Source organism: Pelodiscus sinensis, chromosome 1 (genome assembly GCF_052426305.1).
Source record: "Pelodiscus sinensis isolate ZL-2025 chromosome 1, ASM5242630v1, whole genome shotgun sequence".
NCBI classification, from domain to species: domain Eukaryota; kingdom Metazoa; phylum Chordata; order Testudines; family Trionychidae; genus Pelodiscus; species Pelodiscus sinensis.
The window spans coordinates 325,875,082-325,899,496 of record NC_143052.1 but is presented as its reverse complement, the minus strand read 5'-3'; the positions used below and the strand labels follow the sequence as shown (position 1 = coordinate 325,899,496).

The following is a 24,415-nucleotide window of genomic DNA, read 5'->3' as shown; positions in this document are numbered from 1 at the left end:
TATCTACTGAATGTGCTTGACACTACAATAATATTTTGCAGTGGAACAGTAAATCTTCACCAATGAACATTTCTATTACTTTTGTCCATGCTTCCTCTTTAGCTCGAAATGTCCTTTCAAAAATCAAGGTATGTTGTACCTGTGTCAGTCCCAGGATATTGGAGAGAAAAGATGGGTGAGATATTTCTTCTGTTGTACCAAACTTCTGTTGATGAGAGAAACTTTTGAGCTACACATAGGTCTTCATCAGGTCTGGGGAACTCACTTCACATATCACAGATAGATATAAGATGGAACAAAGTGTTCAGCGTAAGTAGTTAGTATATTTCAAAGGACCATGCAGGCTGAAGTGGCCTTTCACATGTCTCCAGTTATAGGGAAGAAATGAGGGAAGGAGGAAAAGCAGGTGAGGGGTGTTAGTGAACTATAGATTGTTTTAACAAGCCATGAATCCAGTGTCTCTATTAAGACCACGATTTTTAGTGTCTAGCAAAGTTATGGATTTGTGGACACTGGAAAAGCCCACACCTCTGAGCAATGCAGTTATACAAACTAATGCCCCATGTAAATAGCACTATGTTGGTAGGAGAGTTCTCCTGCTGACCCAACTGCCTCTTGGGGATTAACTATGCAGAAGGGAGAGCTCTCTCTCTCTCTCCTCCTCTTAGAGAGTCTTCATTAAACTGCAACATTAAATAGCTGTGTGGATGCAGCATTTTAAATGTAGACTTGCTCTAAGTTTCCCAGCCTGTAGAAGAGCTCTGGGTAATTTAAAAAAGTTTGTCTCTTTCACCAGCAGAAGTTGACCCAATGAAATATATTACCTCACCGACTCTGCCTCTTCTGAAATCTACTCGGCAATTCCTTTCCTCGTGCTTTTCAAATCTTTCCTAAAATTCCATTTCTAGAGCTCCAGTATGAAATGAGGGTAAAATCCTTGCTCTGATTTGCAGCTTTCCTTACTTCTCCCTATTTTTGTCCGTGTTATAGCCCCAGTGATAACAAGCCCAGAATATAAATGATAAACCCTCTGATTCAGAGTCGTGTTTTTTGTCAGAGATAGCATATTGGACTAAACAGATCACTGATCCAATTCAAAACAACAAACACTGTATTATAATCGAATTATATTTACCAGACTCTTAAGCCCTGGTATAGCAAAGCAGTGCAGAGGACCATAAAAGCAGCTCTGTTGCTGTGCAGTAACCACATTTGGGCCCCAGCACAGGGGGGTAGGGTCAGAGACCCCTGCATTCTGGCAGTCACCAGTTGCTGTAAAGGCTGGTTGAGGTCATAGAGGCTGGGTGAAACCCAGAGCAGCCTTTACATTATAATAATATACTGACCTGGATCCCTACTGGCCCCAGGAACTGAAGACAGAGGCAAAGATGTCTTTATGCCAGCTTTGTATTTCCCTCCTTTTTCTGGGCCAAGTACAATTAGGCTGGATATCTGGCTTGATATGTTCAGACAAGGTACAGGCAGTCCCCGACTTACGTGGATCCGACTTACGTCGGATCCCTAGATACGAACGGGGTGAGGCAACTCCCGCACATGCGCAGCAGCATTCCCGGGGCTCACTCACCTGGGTCCTAGGATCCTCCTCCTCCTCGGGCCAGCTCCGACTGGGGTCCCGCAGAGCTGCCGGGCAGAGGAAAAGTGCCTCCCCACGCCCGCTGCCCCCCCCACCTCCCTGCCAGCAACAGGCTGCCGAACAGACAAAAGCAGCCTCTCCGCCCCTCCTCCCCTCTATACATGCCGGGCTCCCGGAGCGCAGCAGCGTCCCCGGGGCTCGCTCACCTGGGTCCTAGAATCCACCTCCTCCTCCTCTTCGGCCGGCTCCAACTGGCCTCTGCCTGCAGCAGCTGGCCACAGGGACAGGGATCCCGCAGAGCTGCCGGGCAGAGGAAAAGTGCCTCCCCACGCCCGCTCCCCCCACCCCCCCCGCGGCCTCGCATCCTGCACGCCTCCCCCCTCCCCCCCTGCCAGCAACAGGCTGCCCCCTCCCCTGAGCAACAGGCTGCCGAACAGCAGACAAAAGCAGCCTCTCCGCCCCTCCTCCCCCTATACATGCTGGGCTCCCTGGGCAAACAAAGACTCCACCAAAACAAACAAAGTGCTGGCCTCATTGTGTTAGCAAAAAAAGGAACCCTGGGTGTTGTGTGGAAATAAAGCTATTAGCTCAAAGCATGGTGCAGAGCTGTTTGGTATTTGATGAGTTACTCCTTTAGTCCTGAGTTTGTCACAGGGACAGAAATAGATGTGAAATCTTCTGAACAGGGGAATAGACAGCAAAACAAACATTAGAGGGGAGTTAACCTTTCCCTATGCTATCCAAAACTAAAAAAAATGTTTGGCTAGAGTTTCCCCTACAATATGTACCAGTTCCGACTTACATACAAATTCAACTTAAGAACAAACCTACAGTCCCTATCTTGTACGTAACCCGGGGACTGCCTGTACATGCAATGAAATGCACTATACTTCTCATATCTTTCATTTGAGACACATCATGAAATTTACCCTGAATTAAATATATGCCCGCTGCCGCCTCCCAGCCGGCTTTCCCTGGCCCCTCTGCACACAAGGCGCCTGACCCCACCAACGCTGCCCCGTGGCGCAGCCCCCAGGTTGGGGTCTAGCTGTATCCCGCTTGGGCTTCAGCCTCTGTCGGCAGCCCTGATGTCTCCCAGCATCACCCAGCAGATCCACAGGCAGCAGCAGGACTGCTGGGCAACAGCCCCTCTCCTGGGTTCCTTGCCCCATCTCCAGGCAGCCCCGTGGTAAGGCTCCCAATCCCGGGGGGCAGCCTCTCTGCCTTCTAATCCCACCGGGCAGCTGCACCACTTGGCAGTAGTGGGGCTACCAGGCTCCTGGTTGTGCTGTTAGGCAGTCTCACTGCTTCCTGGTCTTGCCAGGCAGTTTTGCTGCTGGATTCCAGCCCCACTTCCACCCCCACAAGGGAGGGGGAACGGGAGCTGGAGCTGGGGGAACCCATGCGGGGACAGGGCTGGCTTCAGCATACAGGAGCTGCTGGACTCAGTGGGAGTCGGGACCAAGCAGTCCCTGATGGGGTCTTACCACATTTAAAATGCAGAGCCACAGTGTAGGTGACTCCTGGAGCTATCCCCGTTGGGGCTCTGCATAGCAGTCCTTATTGACTAGTTGTGTGGTCAGTACAAATTGTATCGACTACATGATTAGCTAGATAACCATAATTTAACATCCTTAATGCTAATATTGTTTGGTTATCTGTTAATAGATCAGAAAAAAGGAAAACACGCTGTCCACTTGAAATGTTTCACCACAGCTGGGAGGTATCAGGATTCTGTCGTATCTGTTTTGTATGTGGGGGCTCTGACAATTGAGAGGAACAGAACACTTCTGGCACTCATCCAAATGATGTGGGTCAATAGTTGCAGAACTAGTAGCTTAAGGACTCAATGGACACTGTAGTGTCCAACAGTCTGTACTATCAGGCCACGATAAGTCCTGATACTTATAAACCTATACATGTACTGAACTTTAAGTGTAAGAGTAGTCCCACTGAATTCAGTAGGCATGCTTATATGCAGGGCTCGACAAATAATACAATCTACTTGCCCGTGGTGAGTAGATTGGAACGTGGAGGAGCCGCTGGCGAGCAGGGCTCGCCATGGTTCGGCGAGCCCTGCTTATATGCCTAAAATTAAGCGCATACACACACAAATCTTTGCAAGTCGAGGGCTGAATTAAGTGTCTTAGCTAGGTCTACACTGCAATTAAAACCCTGCACCTGGCCTACACCAGCTGACTCAAGCTCATGGGGCTCAGGCTAAGGGTTGTTTAACTGTAATGTAGACATCTGAGCTTGGGCTAGGTGGGTCTAGGATTCTGGGGCTCCTATCTGAGCCTCATCTACACTGCAGCCCGAGCCTCAACATCTACAGTCCACCAACCTGAGTCAGCTGGCAAAGGCCAGCCCTGGCTGTCTATCTGCAGTGCAGATGTATTTTAAATATGGACTAATTTAATGGTAGAACCCTAATTGGCACAACTTCTGCCAGTCACACAGTCATCTGAGACATGTTCTGCTACAGATATTAAGTAACTTTACAAAAAAAAACCTTAATAATTATACAAATACATTTTTAATGTTATATTCATGTGATATCATATTGACAAGTTTCAGCGGGATAGCCGTGTTAGTATGTTTCATTAAAAACGAGAACACCTGCAGAATCTTAACGAATCTTATGTTCTTATGACTAAGAAATTTATTTGGGCATAAGCTTTTGTGGGCTGGAGCTCATCAGATACATCAACAAAGTGGACTGAGAAAGTGGGTTCCATCCCACTAACGCTTATGCCCAAATAAATATGCTAATCTTTAGGGTGTCACAGGACTCCTTGTGTTTTCATATGTAACTTAGCAAAATTAAACATGAGGTAAACTGTATATACTGAGCACTTAAACACTACTATGCCTTTAATTTTGTTCCCATCTTTATTTTAGGAAATCTCTGTTATGTATTGCACAGCCACAATCTTTTAAGTTCAGTCATTAAAATATCATGTAGGTTTCAGACGTATTTTATTTCACATTAGACATGAAAACTTTTGTGCAAAATGGGGATAGGCCCCAAGGAAAGAACTTTCTTCCTGTTTGCTCATGAACTACTTTCAAGAACTCCTTTAGTTAAAAAAGAGACCAAAAATAAGAACTTTAAACAACATTTTCATCTTTAAATACATTCACTATAATAAAGGAAGTGAAAAATAAATATAAAACTTACTGGTTCAACAAATTCAAATTTCTTTTTCTCCTGTACTTCCTGAATTTTAAACACATATTCCAATGATGCTTCATAAAAGTTTTGATGCTCTCTGTCAATCTGCGTATCTGCCTAAAAATAAAAATGAAGGGTATAAAATAAATATCAATTTATGGTTATGTTTGGTTCAATTAGAGTTTCCATCATCATTTATTTAAGAGTCCCTCAGATTTCAGTTTCCTATTTTATTTCCTGGTCCTATATACACTGTCCCTCCTTTTGACAGTGAAGGATTGGGATATTTGCAGCAGCTAGAGGAGGGTGCTAAAAATGATGAAATGCCCTCTATCAGGTGTTACAGTAAAATGTTTCTACAATGTTCTCAGAGCAGGGACCTGTGTCCCAAGAGATCGCTAGACAAGCCAATGTTTCTCTTTCTTGAACAACCAACTTTTCCATGAGAGCAGTGTGAAATGTATTCAGGGACCTTTTATTTGCCAACGTTTTTTAACTACTGAGCCATTTGAAAGTGAACTAAGATGAAAGGTGATACACAGTGCAATTCACCAGTCCAGATATTAGCCCACCAAATACCACGTGTCCTGGCACAAGTTCAAGGAACACAAAAGGATGATGACAAGCAACCAAGGACCAATTCTGCAAGACTTAAAGCAATGAACATTATTTTTTTGGGCATGTAGAAGTGTTTTTAGCTGCCATAGAAACACAAGTAGAGACAGTCCTCATTATTTTGCTGTCTAAATATGTGACAAGACAGAACTGGCCAGTGTCTTAAGCAGACAAACAGAAAGTGAAGGGGAGAAAGAGAACAGGACATCAATAAGATCAGATGGTTCCTAAGTAAGGCAGGGACATATGGTGCCTAAACCAAACCTGCATGCCTAAAGTAAGGCAGCTATGTAAATGGCTTCCCACCCAGAGCTGCTGGGCATTCATTAAGGTCAGTGGGAGTTGTGTGTACTCAGAACTTCTGAAAAGTACCTTAAGTTACTAAATACAGATTTAGGACCCTAAGTTTTTAGACATCCAAGCTTAAAATAATTGGGCCTTAGCGTTCCCCCTAAACATGCTCCTCTTTCTTTTTCTCTCCTTCCCTGGGTTTATTCTATGTGAGTTTTAGCGGAGCCTAGCATAAGGCAAGGAGAAGTGGCTTGGGGGAAGGTGCACCACAACTTTGGAACAGCATGGGAAAAGGTGCAAAGGATGGAGTGGGACAAGAGAACAACAAGGGGCTTTAATAGCTGATATGCCGTGTTAAGGATTCCCTTGAATATTATCATGCATGATCATCTGTTCATGATTTCCACCATGAGTAGTTTCAAATGCCCTTTCCACAGCTTTATATATCAGAGAGAGAGAGAGAGAGAGAGAGAGAGAGAGAGAGAGAGAGATTTGTAAACACAGAAATTTTGCAGCTTATCATTTCATAACATGGTCAAGCAATCTGAGATTATACAAATATTATATAGTTTTTACATTTGCACAATAGCTAATCTTCATGTTTTAGTTTTCCCAATGTTTTACTGAAAGCACAATATGCAGTGCTTCCTGGAAATTTGTTGAGTAATGGGTTATGAGCAGGGACTGAACCTGGAAGCTTCAGCACCAAAGTAAAAGCTCCTGGCACTAGAAATGAAGAATTTACTTCCCCTATTTATACAATTAGTAACTACACTAATTGATGAGAGTAGTAGGCTCTTCTCCTCCATTTAACTCATTTTTTTCAGTTATCTTTCCTCAGAGAAGAAGTTCCTTCTGGAATTATGTCTGGTCCTAGCTCTAAGGGATTTTTTTTAAATTGTGGAAACTTTCAGTTACATCAATTCAGTCATTTCTGATTTACGTGAGTATAAAAATAATACATTTTTTCTAATGTTCTGATTAAATTTTGAGACTCAAATAACAAACATATGCGAAGCTAAAAATTGGAGATGGCTTGTTTTATAGCTTCCATCAATCCATAGAAAGAATATTCATTTTTAAAGAAAACAAGCTTAATTTTTTTAAATCATGTATCTATATAATCTGTATTTGCCATCAGTTAAAGATTCTGCCTATTAATGGCACCTCTAATTAATACTGCTTCAGTTAAGAGTGTGAATATAATCATTTAGTAGCATGGAAACATTTAACACTGAACCACTTCTACAGTACTCCAGTAGCACTTTAAAGCACAAATATTAGCTTTAGCCATATCTTTAAAGTGAATCAGTAGCACTTGTTCCTTTTTAGGTCTACAAAAAGCAAAACAGGAAATTAAATGCAAAAGCTAACGTTAAGGATAGGAAATCAAGCACCCAAAAGCCTTGAAATTCCAAAAATTAAGACTTCTACCACAAAGTTAACTTGTCCATGTGGCATTTTTGTTGTATTTTGTATTACTAGTTTCCTTGATGAATCTAAAACTTAGTGTATAGCGATGTTATAAAAAGTATATATGATAGGATATATAGGGTGTGCAATTTGGCAGAATTTAACAAAGTTTTACAACTTTAGGGTACAATCCTGCAAACCTTTATCCACTGGAATGCAGACAATGAAATTTGCATAATACGGGCTTCATTTTTTTTAAACAATAAGCTCTTTCAGGACTCAGTTCAGGAAAGCACTTTAACCACATGCTTAAACCATCCCCATACTGCAAAGCACTTAAGTGTGTTTAATTTAATGGGTCTCAAGAATGTAAAGCCCAAAATTTTGGTCACAATGATCATTTGGGTACAGGGATCAAATCATACTTTCCAAGAGCCATCTTCTGTGAATACTGTTGAGTTTACTTGATCAATGAGCATTCACAGTTGTAAGAATCAATTCAGAAGTGGTTTATTTAGACTTTTTCAAGGCAGGGAGGATTTTCACACCTTTTTATAAACTGCTCAGCTTTTGGTAAAGAATGGCTTAGTATACAATTAAATATAGCAGCAGCTTTTATGATAGACAGTCAGAGTCAGTATTATTTTGACTGACTGGCAGTAGCACTAGAATGCGCATCAGAACATGAGCTGTTGTTACAAGGTGGACATATCTCCGTAAATGAGCATGATTCTGAAAGCTCAAATTCATAGATCTGCATTTAGTGATGTGTATGGGGCTTCCAAAATTGACCCTTGATACAAAATTGTCCCCCACTACAATTAGGTCCTGTCTTGCAGAGTCTGCCTGCCCACACCTGGTGCACTTGGCCCTTATGGTCAGGGCCCTAGGGTGTTTCTGGAGCAGGCAAAGTCCTTGTGATGTGTCAGGGTTGGGGTGCAGTCAGTCTCACTACTGAGTTCACAGCCCAGCAGAGGGGGAGCTACACAGTGATCTTCCACCTCTGTGCAGCCAGTGGTCTGTGCTCCCCGAAGCCATGCAGGAGCCTCTGCATTTATGTAACAAATATAATTTTCAGAATTTGAAAATATTATATACAGAATTTCTGGCGTCTTTTGGCACAGAATTCCCTCAGGAGTACAAAATATATGCCCAATATTAAAAATGCACATTTTGAATCTAACTCAGAACTGGAGAAGCTACCTCATTCTTCATGTAACCGAACCAAAATCAGCTTTTATAATTTAAATGCCTAATTCTCCACTGTGCTTCCTCCAGTTTTATGCTGGAGTAACTCCCATTGATTTCAATGCAGTTATATTAACATAAATCTGGAACAATGTAATGGTGAGCTAGGACCCATATGTTCTACAATCATGGCCCTCAGAAAAATAGACTAACTAGCATCTCCTATAAAATTCAAGTATCTAGACATGAAGTGGTCATTTAAGGACAAATGGAAAACTTTTACTGTTATTTTCTATTAGTTTGTATTCTCAAGTCAAATCCTCCATGAGTCTAAGACAGTTTGTTTAATTATATTCACAGTTGATGCATTATATGCAATTTTATTTAGTTTTTAAACTGCAATATAATAAATAGTGAAGCATACCAGCAAAATGTGCTCTATTTAAACCAATCAGTAAATTAGCATTTAACTTGACTTAACCAAATCTTGATCTATAGGTAAATACATCAAGAACTGTTTTCTGACTTTCTGTTTAACCTCTAATGGAACTATTTTCCCATTAAGGCAAGGGGAATTTATGAACCTGTCAGAGTTGTGAACAAGTAAATTTGGCCCGTGAATAGAACAAAAAACTCCTGCAAAATTAACGTTGTTTTCTTTACACTTGATTCATCATACTGACATCTGTTTGGCAAGTACAATATAAAATAATAAATGTTTTGAATTTGCCCTGCTATATCAGGAAAACATAAAAACTGCACTTTGTGACTTTCTGAGAGATAGGTCTTGTGTGTAGAATTTTGTCAGCCAAATACTATCCAAGATTTCAGAAATTATTATTTACAGTAATAATGCTTCTAAAATAGTGCTCGTCTTTTTTGTAAAGTTTCATACAGTGTCAGTAATACTACTGAAAAAACAACTTGTCATTTGCTTCACAGAAAAACAAACTAACAATGCAGCTAAAAAGGGAATCTTTCTACTAAATTATATCTATGTATACTTTTTAAAAGTAAGTAATAGTTACTGTACATACTCTTTAAAATGGACAATTTGGCTACATCTGATGCTATGACCCTGGTAGAAGTCCTAATGAAATCCAATGAGCGCCACATAATAAAATGCATGGTTATATAGAATTGATTCAGATTCCAGGATCAGGCTTAAATCCAGCAGACACTTTTACTATGTATAATTAGCGTTTTGTGATCATAACAGAACAATCCTTTTTTTAAAAAAAAACCACTGTAAGTCAATCAGCACAGGTTACAGCAATTAAACTCTATACACTCTATTTGGAAGTACGGCTAGTTAATAGGAAGTAAAAGTAATGCAAGAAAAAAATGTGTAACTCTGTGTCCAATTATGCAAGCCTCTATGTATGCAACTAGTCTCGATGAGACTCAAGAGTCATTGCCTTGTATCTGTCTAATCATTGAAACTACAGTCAGTCCCCAGGTTACGTAAAAGATAGGGACTGTAGGTTTGTTCTTAAGTTGAATCTGTATGTAAGTCGGAACTGGCATCCAGATTCAGCTGCTGCTGAAACTGACCAGTTTCAACAGTGGCTGAATCTGGACACCAGTTCCGACTTACATACAGATTCAACTTAAGAACCCCAGGCGTCCCCAAGTCAGCTGCTGCTGAAACTGATCAGCAGCTGATTCCAGGAAGCCCGGGCAGAGCAACTCTGCCTCGGGCTTCCTGTAGTCAGCCACTGGTCAGTTTCAGCAGCAGCTGACTTGGGGACACCTGAGGCAGAACAGCTCGGGTGCTGCTGGGTTGGTCCAGTAGCGCGGCCGCTCCTTGGCGCTACTGGACCAACCCAGCAGCGCCCCAGCTGCTCTGCCCCAGGCGTCCTGATTCAGCCGCTGCTGAAACTGATCAGCAGCGGCTGAATCAGGACTCCTGGGGCAGAGCAGCCGGGGTGCTGCCGGGTTGGTCCAGTAGTGCCAAGGAGCGGTGCTGCGGGACCAACCGGCAGCGCCCCACCTGCTCTACCACAGGCCCCGGGCTTTGCTCCACGTCTCCCTGGTCTGCTGGGGGGGAGGGCACTAGCTGCGTCCCCCCCCCTGCAGGCCAGGGAGATGCTGAGCAAAGCGGCGGAGGACCCGGGTCCGGACCCGCGGCGCTTCCAGATCAGCTGGAAGCGCCGCGGGTCCGGCCCCGGGTCCTCCGCCGCTTTGCTCCCCATCTCCCTGGTCTGCTGGCTCCCCCAGCAGACCAGGGAGACGGGGAGCAGCTTTTCTCGCCCCGGAGGAGGCGGGCGGCGGGACCAGGCGTCCCGCCGCTCCAGTCCTCCGGGGCGAGAAAATCCCCGTTCGTAACTGAGGATCTGACATAAGTCGGATCCGTGTAACTCGGGGACTGCCTGTACTGCAAAATGCTACAGATGTAAAATGCTATCAGATAAAAATGGCACTGTTTACAGGCATTAATGGCTACACTAGGTACAAGGCAATGCAGAATCGGGCCCACTGACTTTTGGTGAAACCGCTGGGGCAAAGGAGTACTACTCACAAAAGTTTGAACCAACCATTATTTGTTTAAACTAAGAATCTCATGAGGTCATAAATTGACTACATTTTGTTAAGACAAACACAAGTTTACTTGAAGATCACATGCACAAAATCTGTCAAAAACTTTTGGCAATCTATTATTTCCTTGCTTTATGGCCACTCATTTCAATTTCATAAAATATAACCATATAGTTACATAATGGAACAAATTTTTCTCTCCGATTAAAGGAGAAAACATGGTATGCTGAAAAGCATAAAAAGCACGATTAAAATGCTTCAGATTCAGTTATCTAGTTATCTTATGCAAAACACCATTAATTAAGCAACAAAAAGTCAGCAGAACCCTGATTATATTAATTCTAAATATTCCACGTACACTTTGCCAATAAAGGTCATCCATTTTTATTAGTGCGTTACAGATATTGTAAATGGTAAAAATTAGGTATGCAATTTAAAATATGGAAGAGCACTTGGGAAATACTGCCCTTTTAAAAGTTTTATTTCACATCAGAATAGTATCAATTTCATATAGCCTGTGTATGAATTTATGTATAGGTAAACAGCAATAGGAACTGGCAGAAATCATAATCCATTTTATAACACGGAAAATAAAGAATGTCCTACAGATAACTCTTTTTAAAAGATAAACGTATGGTCTAGTAAAAGAGTAAGAGCTTACATCTTGCAACTGAGATTCTTTTTTCTTTGCTGATAAATTTAAGTGCTTCTCTAGAATGGAATAATATTTCTCGCTTTCCTTGTCAAACTTTTTCTTCCCATCCTGAAAAACAAAACATTACAAAATAAATAATTTAATAGAACTGCAAAGCCAACAAAAAGGAAAAGCTAAAATATTTCCTAAAAAGACTGGTTGTACAATTATGTTTGCTGATTCTACTGGTTTTAGAGCAATAGACTAATATATGAATTGGGAACTAAAAGTTATTTCATGTTATTCAGTGAGACATTAATTATATGCTTGTGTTCAATGGAATTATATGTTTAGGCACCTTTCTGAACAGAGACCTAAAATGGTTTAACTTCCACTTTCTACTTGCTCCATAAATGTGTGTGTCTCAGATCATTCCCACTTGCAAAAAACCTATGGGGGTGAGTTCTCATGGGGAAAATTCTTTGCAGCAGTTCCTTTGTGGAACTCTCATCTTATCTTTTCATTTAAATTGAGGTTTGCCTGACTTGTGTCCACAGTGCTGTGGGGGTTTTAAAATCCATATTAGAATATGACAAGGAGGAAGGAACAGCATATACAATTCTATAATAGATGTAAGGGGAGCTAATGCAGGCAACTCAGTTTTCCAGCAAAACCTTTGTATAGTTTTGAATTTTAAACACGTATTTCTTGGAGTGTTTCTCCACAATCCTATCTATCCTCTTTTGAAAGATTTCCTCATGTGGAATCAGGTATCTCACATTCCCATCAGCCAAGTACTTTCATGTATAACAAATAATCCAGAAGGGAAATTATTGATTATAAACAATGCAGTTTGAGCTACACTCTTCTACTTTTTAAAAAAAATCTGATGCTTATGTGCTGTAAATGTAAGAAAAAGACATCTCTCTCTGTGTTGGGATCTCTCCCATCATTCTAGAAGAGACAGCACTGGGAAGGAAGGGAAAAAAGGGGAAATCACTAAGTAGCCACAGCATATTAAGGATTAAAAAGCTCTTGTTACCGCATTGTATTATTGCAATAAAGTGTCTATCCTGTGGTTGGCTGTGGTTCCCAACAATGTGTTTTATAAGCCCTGCAAAATTCCCTATAATGACTAACAAATTGAGTATTTTGAGAAAACAAAGGAAGGCTAACAGGACTGGTCTGTTGAGCACATATGCAAAAGCTATTAATGGTGGGAAACCAATCACTAGATATTATGGAATAACATTAGGTCATGAGCGGGGCTCAATGATCCTTTCCTTGTGCTCCTGTTCTCTCTCTACAAATTAATGGTTTATATTAAACAAGTTACTGTAGTACATTTTAAACAGAGGATTTGAAAATTCTCCCCAATTTATTTTTTGTCATTATTCCATGAGAAAGTCATATCAACAGTCAAACAAATAAGAAATAGCAGGGAGAGGTTAACACCATACACAATGAGCTACAACAGCTAATTATTTCTAGCAACACTAATTTCACAATGACAATCATACCAAAATGGAAAAAGAAAACAAAATTTCAACTATGTGGAAGGTTCATATGGCACATAGATTATTAATTATTATTATTATAAGCATATTTCTAATAGCACTAGTCCACATCAGAAGGGTGTAAATTCTAGAGCACACTAGCATGTTGTGCATTAAAAATTGCCTATTGATCATAATGTAGTCCAGTTTTATACAGTATTGCACTAATAGGCATGAGGGAACTTTTAGTGCATGCTCGCAGGGTCCATGTGGGCCTCTTATTGAGCAACACATTCTAGGATGTAGTAGAATATACCCTCTTCTAGTGCAGACTGAGGTATACAAGACCTAAGATGTTCATCATCATAACCAAAAAATCTGGACTTAAAAAGCAATTGACTATCCCTGTGTTAAATGATCAGATCTGAAATCCAAAACATCTAAACCGGGGTGGGCAAATTATAGCTCACAGGCTGGATTCAGCCTACCAAACTGCTGGATCCATTTTTCATGGCTGTGAATTTAGTAGGATCCTTATTCATTCCCCATATCCTACATCAAACACTTACATTTTGTTCTGCAAATTACAAAAAAAAAAAATCACTTTATGAACTTTTCAGTTTAGATGTAGAAGTACATAAAGTGAGTATTTTTTTTTTAAATTTGGAGAACAAAATGTAAGTTTTTGATGTAGGATATGGGGAATGGGTAGGATCCTACTAAATTCACAGCCATGAAAAATTGATCAGATTTATCTACTCTACTGCCACTATTCCTAGCCCCTTTAGAAAATGCAGGAAACTGACCTGTTGGGTGTATTGTAATGATCCACCCTACCTGAAAATTGATTCTTTAAACACCTCTTAGTTTAAAAGAGAGACCTAACAACTGGAACTCCCTGTTACCAGGGTAACTTCTGATCTGACTGCAGCCTTCATGGAGATGTCTCATCAATCAGCTTTTTATTTTGTTTCACAGTTTAGAGCTCGACAATTTCTCACTCTAAAGACAAGCAAGAAAAAGACAGCAAAACAAAGTCGACTGAGAAGAAAGGCAATCACTCAGACATTTCAGCTGTATTTGTATCTTTATTTTAACTCAGACTTTGATGGTGGTTCTGGGAAGAAGACTACTGTGTCAGTAAACCAGTTTCCGGCACTGTAAAAATCACTCTCAGAAGTGCTCCTGGGAATAGTTTAAAAAGTATTTGGCTGCTTACACCCGCAGATCAGTAAGTACCCGTCTATTCAAAAGTTCCTCTGATACTGCCAGCAAAAACACATATTTGACTTCAATGAAACCCCCAAATCTGTTTACTTAATGAGAAGGAGAAAAAAAGACGTACTCAGCAGCAGGTGATTCATTTTCTGGAAAACACAAGACACATCTGGGAATGCCAAGTAATACTCACCTCTCAAACATAGCGACTCAGTGTATAAGAGCATCCTACAGAGAGAGTTTTCTTTCACTCCAATGCAGGCCACCTTTCCTTCTGTAATCTCCAAAGTCCTATTTTGTATAAAGGGGCTGCATACTCTCAATCAGTCACAAAAGGATTATAAGGAAAATTTTAGATACAAAAATCACTCTCTCTAGAGAGTTTAGGAGACAGAGGGTTAGCTCTCTCTCTAATTGGAGTCTGTATCTGGTTCAAAATACAGGAGATGTGAGATTTTTCATGGAGACAAATCTCAGGTCTGGTATTGTTGTCAGGTCACTCAGTGAGACAGTTACACAAGAAGAAACAGAAAATAGATTGTATGCTGACACTGATACTCTGTATTCAGGACACAAACAAGTTTGAGAATGGAAAAATATGTTCATAAAGCCATTTGCCCAAAATATCAGATACAAGCACAACAGCTATACACAGGAGTTATCAGCTTTATATCTGGAACAAAAATAACACCTATGTTCAGTTCTCACAGACACCCCCTGACAAAGCTGGTTTAACAATTCTGTGCCTCAGCTCATCACCTGTAAAATGGAGATAACATTGTTCTACTTCACATGTGTGTTCCGAGTTTAAATCCAATCATTCCTGTGAAGTTCTGATATATTATGATGACAAGGGGTGGGCCACATAAGTACTGACAGTTATGAGGAAAACATTGTTGATTTTTAGATTGATATTATTAGGCTTTAGTGTTAATACCACATTGGGCCACATAGCGGTTACCTCACTCTTGTAAGCTCCTATTTTACAAGCTCAGGAAAGGAACTCTGCACATTCATATTTTTTTCTTTATACAACAACATAGGGTATTAACAGAGGGCACCAACACAGTTAGTCTTAATGGCCCTGTATAAATATAAAAACTCATGTTCTCACCTAATATTTTACTCCAGCAATTGGACACGTGGTTTTGTTGTCTGACCTTTCCTTTGAGAAGTGGGCCAAGCGGTTCTTCATTTCCTAACTTTGATGGAAAAACTGAAGAAATCTAACTTCTTGTTTCTTCAGTTGATAAGCTGAGGTCATACAATACAGAATGGACTCCAGCTTGCTCTCCCACACCTGTACTGAATTTTGGAATACAAAAGCTTGTGCTAGTAACAAACCCACGTGTCTTGAATAGAGAGCTGATAGCAGATTGAGAGCTGTCTGCACTCCATTGTTACAGTGGCACAAGCAGTTGCATCTGTACCATTGTAGTGCTTCATTGTAGACACCATAGCTGTGTCCACACTGTGGAGCTATTTCGGGATATGGGAAGCATCCCAAAATAGCTATTCTGCGTCTTTAAAGCACCCCGTTATTTCAAAATAGATTTTGAAATAACAGGTGTGCTATTCTGACATCCCTGTAGCCCTCGCTTCATGAGAGTTAAGGGACATTTCAGAATAGTGCTTTATTACAAAATTTGGCACTGGCAGAAAGCACCACATTTATAAATAAGCTATTTTGAAGTAAGGGTGCAGTGTAGATCCACTCTATGTGTGGACTTCTCCCATCTGCATTAGAATGAACTTCTCTGAATGGTAGTAGCTAGATCGATGGAAGGATTCTTCTGTCAAGCCTGCACTGTCCATACTGGGGATTTGGCTGGCTTATCTGCATCTTTCATGGATGTGGATTTTTCACACCCCAATTAAGCCAACTTAATTGTCTAATATAAACCAGGCCTAGCTAATAAGATGTTATTTCTACTAGACACTTTTCTGACCATAACTGTACTAACATTTTTTCTTAAATGGAATTAAACATTGGGATTTTGACAGAATTCACATGTTTAAATATTTAATCTATCTATCAATCTATCTACCTTACCCAGTCACAATAATATCCAGGTTTTTTAATTATTTTTTTCCTATAACACCTCTTTGAAGAAGACAACTATTATTGTATCCATTGAAGCCTGTTACTTCAATGTAAAAGATTAATGATTTTGTGAGGCCTGAGATGTCAAAAGTCAGAAGACTTACTTTTCTTAAATAAAACAATTTAAAAAATGATGATGGGTAAAAGAATGGAAGGATTTAAACAGGGGATGCAAGCACAAGTAAAAAATCCAATAAGTGTGAAGCTTTAAGTAAATTGCACAATGCTTTCAACAGACCAGATCACTAATCACATGGTTGAGCTGACTCATAGTAAAATAAAAAGACTTTTTTCACATTTTACCAGCACTTAGCAGCTTCTGACAAAAGCATAGTTTCACCATCAAAATTAGAAATGTGGAATTCTCTAAAACTACAAAAGAAGATCCATGGGTTATTTTTAATTTAATCAGTGAATTAATAATCCTTTGGTCTAAAATTTATATGCGGATTTCCTTGGCAAGTACTTAATAAAAATATATCTTACCTCTCTTTTTGTCCACTTATAAAAGTCACACATATTTACTAGCATACATTGACACAGATTTTGCTATGAAGAATGAACGGGCTTATGGAATTTAGATTGTTTTATTTTATTAAATAGAATAGTTCAGAAATAATGCACCATAACTTGACCTGAATGCTACTGTATTTTAAAACAGAAGCTAATTTAAAATCCCTCTCCACTGGGTTTGTTGCTACTTTTTTATGCAATGCTCACTGGAATTGTACAGTCCTTGAAATCTTTGTTCCAATGCTAACCAACAATAGATCAAGAACATTAGTGACATGTTTGATTTTACATATTTTCCCATGAAACTTTTTATGTCATCACAGTGTGAGTTTAACCCTTGTCTAAGGAAGAACTAGATTCATGTTATGAGAAAGCTTTCAATTAATGTGCAAAACTATAACACTATTGTTTACAGAAGAAAAAAAGGTTATTATGTCACGTGTTAATGGCAGCAGTGTCAAGATTTCTTTTTTTACTCACTGATGCTCTTTTAAGAAATTATGCTAAGTTGGCACCTCAGTATGCAGGAAAGCAGAATATACGGTCTACTTTTCACTAAAAGATATGTCAGTTGATGTAGGTTGGTCCTCTGGTGGCACTCTTTTAAAGATGCTGACCGGTACAAATTATGTGTTGTACAAGAGGGTAGGATGGATCTAATCCTTAAAATAACTTTGTCTCCATTCTGCAAAATTAATTCTGAGCTCACAGTGGAGATGTGTGCTACTCAACATCTCTTATGCATTGCAAAGGACCGTTGATGATCATCCCAGCAGCAGTGTGACAGGCAGTCCTGTATGAGGCTAATGTCCTTCATCTGAGAGTTATGATGATGAAGGAAGTTCTGCAGAGATATGGTTCATGGCTAAAGTACTCACATGTTGAGTTTAACGTGAAGTCATGCTCAGGCTGCACAATGCTTAGAACTACTCTCACACTGGGGCCCTTTGAAAATAGTAGCTGTAGACAGACCATGGCAGAAAATTGCAGTGGCAATTATTGGCCCCTCAGTTGCATTGCACAGCTACACACTGTTAACTGTTATAGACTTTTAAGGGTGTGTCTAAACAGCAGGATTTAACTTGAAATAAGCTATTCAAATTGAGCTACATCAATTGCATAGCTTATTTCGAAGTACAGGCAGTCCCCGGGTTACGTACAAGATAGGGACTGTAGGTTTGTTCTTAAGTTGAATTTGTATGTAAGTCGGAACTGGTACATATTGTAGGGGAAACTCTAGCCAAACATTTCTCCAGAGCTCAGTTTTATTCTCCCACACCTCACTTCCCTCAGTCCTTTATTCTCAAGCTGAGGTGTCTGCTGAGAAAAGCCGCTCCACGTCTCCCTGGTCTGCTGGGGGAGGCGCTAGCTTCGCGTCTCCCTGGTCTGCTGGGGGGAAGCAGCTAGTGTGGGGTTGCCTCACCCCATTTGTAAGTAGGGATCCGATGTAAGTCGGATCCATGTAACCTGGGGACTGCCTGTAGCTGATTTTGAAATAGGGCGCGTCTGCACAATACTTATTTCGAAATAGAGCACTCTTCCTCCTACTTTCCCTACTCCGCATAAATTTAAGGTTACAGGAGACGGAGTTAGAAGTCCTCCAGCTTGACAGTATTTTGACACTATTTCGAAATAACTGCCTGCTGTGTAAATGCGGACTACATTATTTTGGAACAGTGCTGGTTATTTCAAAATAGTATTGCAGTGTAGACGTACCCTTACTCGTGTTACCCTTCTGCATTCATAATTTCACAAGACACCTACAGGGAACTAATTTCTTGTAGCCACTTTATTCACAGGCAGCCTATCAGAGAGTCTCATTTCAGCCTTTTGTATCAAGAGTATGAAGGTTTTTATGACAAATATTGGTACAGTACATTACAAATCTGCTGAGTACCATCACCAAAGAAATGGGGCAGCAGAGAGATTGCATGTGGCTCTGAAGGAGAATGTAATTCGCATACTGGAGGAAAGTCAAGATGCACCCTTTCTTATTGTATTAAGTCATGCTTTACACGATCTAGATAAATTGTATCAAGTATACGGTTAGCTAGGTAATCGCAATTTAACATCCTTCCTCCTGCACCCTCCCAGCCTTCCAGACAAACTACCCTCAGCCCACTCCTGCACCTCCCTCCCAGCCAGACCTCCATAATGCTAAAATTGCACACTTGTCAATGTAGACAAATAATACATTTCTGTAATTTGACTCTTGTATTTGATTTGGTCACTGTTTAGTTTTATAAATGAAAACTGACTACATTTAAATTCCAGATTTGAAATATAAACGTATAGTATGTGTGTGTGTGTGTATATAGTATATAATACTCATACAAGTATTGTGGGTGTGTGTGTGAGAGAGAAAGAATAATGGTACCCTATGGTATATCTTGGGTGGTTAACTATAGATTTCCATAGGACCTATACTTTTTACTTCTGGATACTTGAATACAATTAAGATGTGATACTTTTGTGCTTTTGTACTCAAGTAGTTTTCCAGAAGGATACGCTGTCTTTTACTTACCATACTTACATTTTTTTCAAAGCAGCAGTACTTTTACTTAAGTAACTTTTTTGGGTACTTTTTCCCCACCACTGATATTACCCTAGCAAGACTATTGCTATAAGCATTTTCTTGCAGGTCCAGGACCATCAACAATTCTGCCCCTAAAGAATTTAATTTCTAACAAAAACAAATGAAGGTTGAGGATGAGAACTGGTGCAGCTTTGTTATTTATCAAGTTTTTAGTTCTTTAGTTTTTTTTCAATTGGTGATAGATATAGAATGAGTAACGGCTGGAATGAGGAGTTAGTGAGAATATATGAAGGCAGGAAGAGGAAGAGAGGGTGAGTCAGAACTCTTCATCTATCAAGCCATAATGAGAGATGACTTTTGTTTCCCTGACTCCTCTTTATGACCTACATTTAGGCACCTTCTTGCAGACACAAAGAAGCAGAATCGTGCTACTACAAAGCTGTTGTTGCTGTTTGTTGCTGCTAATGCACAGCATTAATGACTGATCAGGACCATCCATTTCAATTATTGAATTAAGTAATTACATGAGCAAATGCTGATCTATGTACATCGGCTGTCATGGATACATAGTTTGTGTTATGCAACCATAGGTGCATGTTTTGCACTCGGAAAAGAGATAAATTTATAAGTTTGGATGACATTGGCAAGCTTGTTGCTGAACAAGTAAGCCTATGTGTTGAAATTATTCCAGGCTAGATCATGTGACGTGGTGGACAACTCCACAGTGAACAAGGGCCAAAATAAGTTAATCGTCTGTCCTGAATAGAGGTGGCAAAATCAGTCTTACCTGGCACCTGCCACCAATATAAAGCCTGGAAACAGAGCCCAATAGAGAGAATAAAAAAGCAGGACAGAACAAAAGACTTGGAGGAAACTGACTGAGCAACTCTGAGCTAGAAAAAAAAGCACAGGATTGGATTTCAGATTGCCTTATTGTTCATGTTTGTTAAAGCAAAACCCCAGGAGACTGAGTTTTGGTGCTATGAGTTTGTAAACTGTTTCAGAGTAGGTGGGAAAGTGCCCCTCCCCTCAACACACACATCCACACAAGACAGTAAGGAGTTAATTTGTATTTCTTTCCATAAATACAGGAGGTTGATTTGAAACCACTAAGCACAGACCAAAGACTCGCTAAAATCACAGGACACCTCATACCATATCAGCTACCTATAAAATCGTGTAAAGGATTTATACACTTTATCTCTTGTTCATCACAACAGGAATATTTAAGAAATCTGAAACAATCCAGCTTTTAGAATACATTTGTCCTTGCTACACAGATAACAGCCTTCATCTGAACAGCAGACATTTAAAGTCTAGAAAGAGGAACAACAGTAGGCTTTTAAAATACATATGTTAAACTCTGCAGTCAAACTTTAGACATGGATTGAGTTACCTGAATGAAAAATAACACTCAGCTGCCACACACAGATCAATGGAATTTTACCAGAGAGAGAGAACAAATAATCTGTTCGGTTTATTTATTTCTCTGTCAATAAAGACATTATCCAAAGAATGAAATCGTTGAAGTGAATAATATTTGTTACTATCCAACAACTGTAGCTAGAATTTTTTAGTCTTAAAAGTCAGTATCTTTTATGGGTGGCAAAAAATGAGGCTTTCCCTTAGATAGATAGATATTATTGGGTAAGAACACAGTTACTTTCTCACAAATAATATTCAGATTTTCAGTGGAATCTTATTGTTTGAACCTTCCAATCACTCTGGGCATTGTACTATGGATAAAACTGGAAATCTGGTGCAAAAGCAGGAAAGTGGGAGGAAAAAATCTTTTCTGTAAAAATACTGGTATTGCCTTTTGGACTCTTTCCCTCAACTCAGGCCCCAAGTCTGTTATGTATTCAAGTCCTACCTTTTGGGGACAGTTTATTCTTCAAACACAATGAAACAACCCAACCTAAGTTCCTTTGTCTGGGCCAGCAGAGGAAAGAAAACTCCTGGCCCCTTTAAGGAGTGGTCCTCTTCTGGTGGGTATTTAGCCTTTTCATGTTCATGGGCTTGAAGCAGGGAGATGGGGGAGGGGGGAGGAGGTTGAGAGGAAGGATCCACTTTGGTGATTAGCTGCATAGAAGGGTGCAGAGCACCTGAGCGTCATATGTCCCTCTCCAGTGTTCATCTGCTTGCACCTTCTTCTGAAAGAGCTCCTCAATCAGATTTTGTTTCCTCTCCACTAGAGATGTTAAATTGCAGGTAACTGACTAATCAAATAGTTGATGCATTTTGCATCGACTATTCAACTAGCTGATAGAGCTCTCTAAAGTGTGGAAACAGCCCTAGGACCATTGCTACACTCTAAAGGTAAAAGCACCACATGGAGCCCGATTCTGGGCTCTCGTGGCAGCATTTCAAAGCTGTCAGTGGGAGAGTACCCTGCTGACCCTGGGCTCCAGGTGGTGCTGCTGCTTTGAAACTCTGGGAGGAAACCCTTTTCAAAGTACCCTCTTTTCCCGTCCCCCCTTGCTGCCGCTTTCTGATAGAAGCTTGTCGACTAGTCCTTCACATCCCTACTTTCCAGAGATAACCAGGGGAGCTGCTGTTATTGAATGGTGAGGAGAGTGGCTGGAGCCCTTTTCCTGTTTCCTTCCTGTCACCTCCTCGCTAGCAGAGCCGAAGATGCTGGTGCTTAACGGCTTATTTTTCCTGTATCCCAGTTGCCAGATGAGCTGTCTCTACTCCATTGTGCTGCTCTGTTGTTTCCAAAGCCCACAATGGCAGGCTAGGCTAGGAACAGGGTCAAGAGGCAGCAACTACTTGGCCATTAAGGGGAACTCAAAGAACCCCAACTTCTGTCCCCTGGACTTCATATCAAGCACAAACTAGGGCAAGTCAAAAAGCTTAAAAAGCCCCACAGGGACCTGGCTTAGGGCTACAGTGACAAAATAATGATCAGCTTAAAACACCTAGCAATTGCTTACAGCCTTACAGGAGGTGACATGCACTTTTTGTTTTATAATATGGCAGCTAGAGATGTTAACATGTAGTCGACTATATCATTAGCTAATTAAGCCCAGGCTTATTGGTGAATCTTGTTGACTACATGCATTCTGGCCTGTGTCCATGGGGAGCTCAGACCCCCACACAGACAGGGGCAGCTGCTGGACCAACATCTGTCCGCAGCCAGCCCAGGTTGCCACAGACCGAGATTGCTTTGCAGCAGCCTCTGTCGCACACTCTCCCCCCACTCCACAGCAGCCTCAGTCCACAGGGCGCATGGACCCTCCGCAGACAAGAGCTGATGCCAATTTGTGATGCTGCCTCTGTATCTGTGGCAGCAGGCAGCTGAACTGTATGGAGAGCTGGTTTTTAAACTGGCTCTCCTTGCGGACCAGCTCCCTCCTGGCACCCCGCACTGCTCCCTCAGTATTAGAGGCAGCAGAATGCCATGGCAGGAGGCTCCCCGGGAATGGGGCTGGAGCGCACTGGCTGCTGGCCCTGCCCCCCAGGACTATAGAATAGTTGAGTAACCAATAAGAATTCATGCAGTTATTCGACTATTCGATTACCCAATATCTAATATTCCTAATAGCAGCTCAGATTGATACCGATACTTGAAAGGTTTCAAAATTGGTGATCTTGTGGACTCAGACTATGAATCAATATAGAATCACAGGGTTGAAAGAGACCTCGGGAGGTGCTCAAGTCTAATCCCCTGCTAAAAGCAGGACCAATCCCAAGTAAAGGCCCAAAGTTGACCCTGCTCAGATACTGGCTTACAATGACACATTTACTTTGCCCAGTTCTCTCATAGTAAGGAGCTCTTCTGTTTACCCCAATGAAAAAACAATTAGCATTTATAATGAATATTCTTTATGAAATCATAGTGGATTTCCAGCTGCTATAAGGTGACTCGCCAAGAAACTCTAATAACTTCTGCATAAGGTAACTATAAAAGCTATATTTTCATTTTGTTTTATGAGCTTTACATTGTTGGGCAACACAAATGTGACAGTTACAAACTACACTGTACCTTCTGTGGCTAGACTAAGTGAACTGCTGTGAAATATAGCTGGGGTAAATTAATCCCAGAAGTGAACATGCATTTGTTTTCTAAGTTAAAAAGAATACTTCTAGCTAGGAATGATTTAAAGTAAAAAGCAACAACAGAATATCTCCGGGGACAGAAGTAATAACAATCTTCTGAAACACAAATTTTTAAAAAGGGTAATAACACTGTTCTTTTAACTCTTACAAAATTATGTTTGTTTCTTTTCTCTTTGATCTGATTTAATCCATAGTAAAAGCCAATGAACATTTGAACAAACATTGCTAAATACTGTACTTGATGGATAAAGAGAAACATGAGAGTTTGGCCGTAGCGCACACAGCACATCATACAATGATCTCACCAACATTACCAGCTGGGGACCAGCAAACCACATTTACCAAATAAGGTAAGTTGCTTCGTTCCTGAAATTTTTTCCCAGTTATCTCACTCCTCTTTTCCTAGGATTTATACAATAATTACAGAGGTCATTTTTTCAACTCAGATGGAGTAAATCATCGGGCTACCTAATGCAAGACTGAATTTGTGTAGTCTCTGGAGAACTCTCTGTTTTACTGAAACTGAGTGTGCACAAAAAAGGAAGAACTGAAATATGTGGAATAAAAACAAAAAAGCAAGTAATATAAATAATCAAGAAAGTGATGCAGATAGTGTATTGTTAGTTTGCTTACAAACATGAATATTTTATTTCCAAGATCTATGGGGACAGTTTTTGGTTTTGGTTGTGTACCTGCATATCTTGAGCGCTTACAAAGGATTATTCTTTATTACTGGACCTGTACTCCGTGGGTTTATGATGACACTGAATATAAAATATGATGTACAGTTTTGTACTATATTTTGGGTATAGTTTATCCTCAATATCCTTTCTGAAAAGTGCAACTGCATTATTACAATTCTATCAGAAGTCCTCTTCCTAACTCTTATTTTTAACTGTTTGAGCCTATATCTACTTTAAGCAACTCTAAGTACTCCAAATTCTTCCTCACATCCTTTCCTTCCCTGCTGAAATTTGACAAAAGCTCATATTGATATGTATAAATGACACCCATTATATACATATCTGATGCAAGGTG

The 24,415-nt window shown here is 40.4% G+C and overlaps 1 protein-coding gene across 1 annotated transcript in view; it reads right to left on the bottom strand.

Moving 5' to 3' along the window:
- The window catches only part of ARHGAP42 (Rho GTPase activating protein 42), a 279,187-nt gene that overhangs the window by 73,739 nt on the left and 181,033 nt on the right, over positions 1-24,415 (bottom strand). Inside the window, exons 5-6 of the mRNA XM_089775741.1 lie at positions 11,476-11,577; positions 4,776-4,886 (exon numbers count right to left, since the gene is read on the bottom strand). Coding sequence (XP_089631867.1) covers positions 4,776-4,886; positions 11,476-11,577 — 213 coding nt within the window. The remainder of the gene's footprint in view (positions 1-4,775; positions 4,887-11,475; positions 11,578-24,415) is intronic.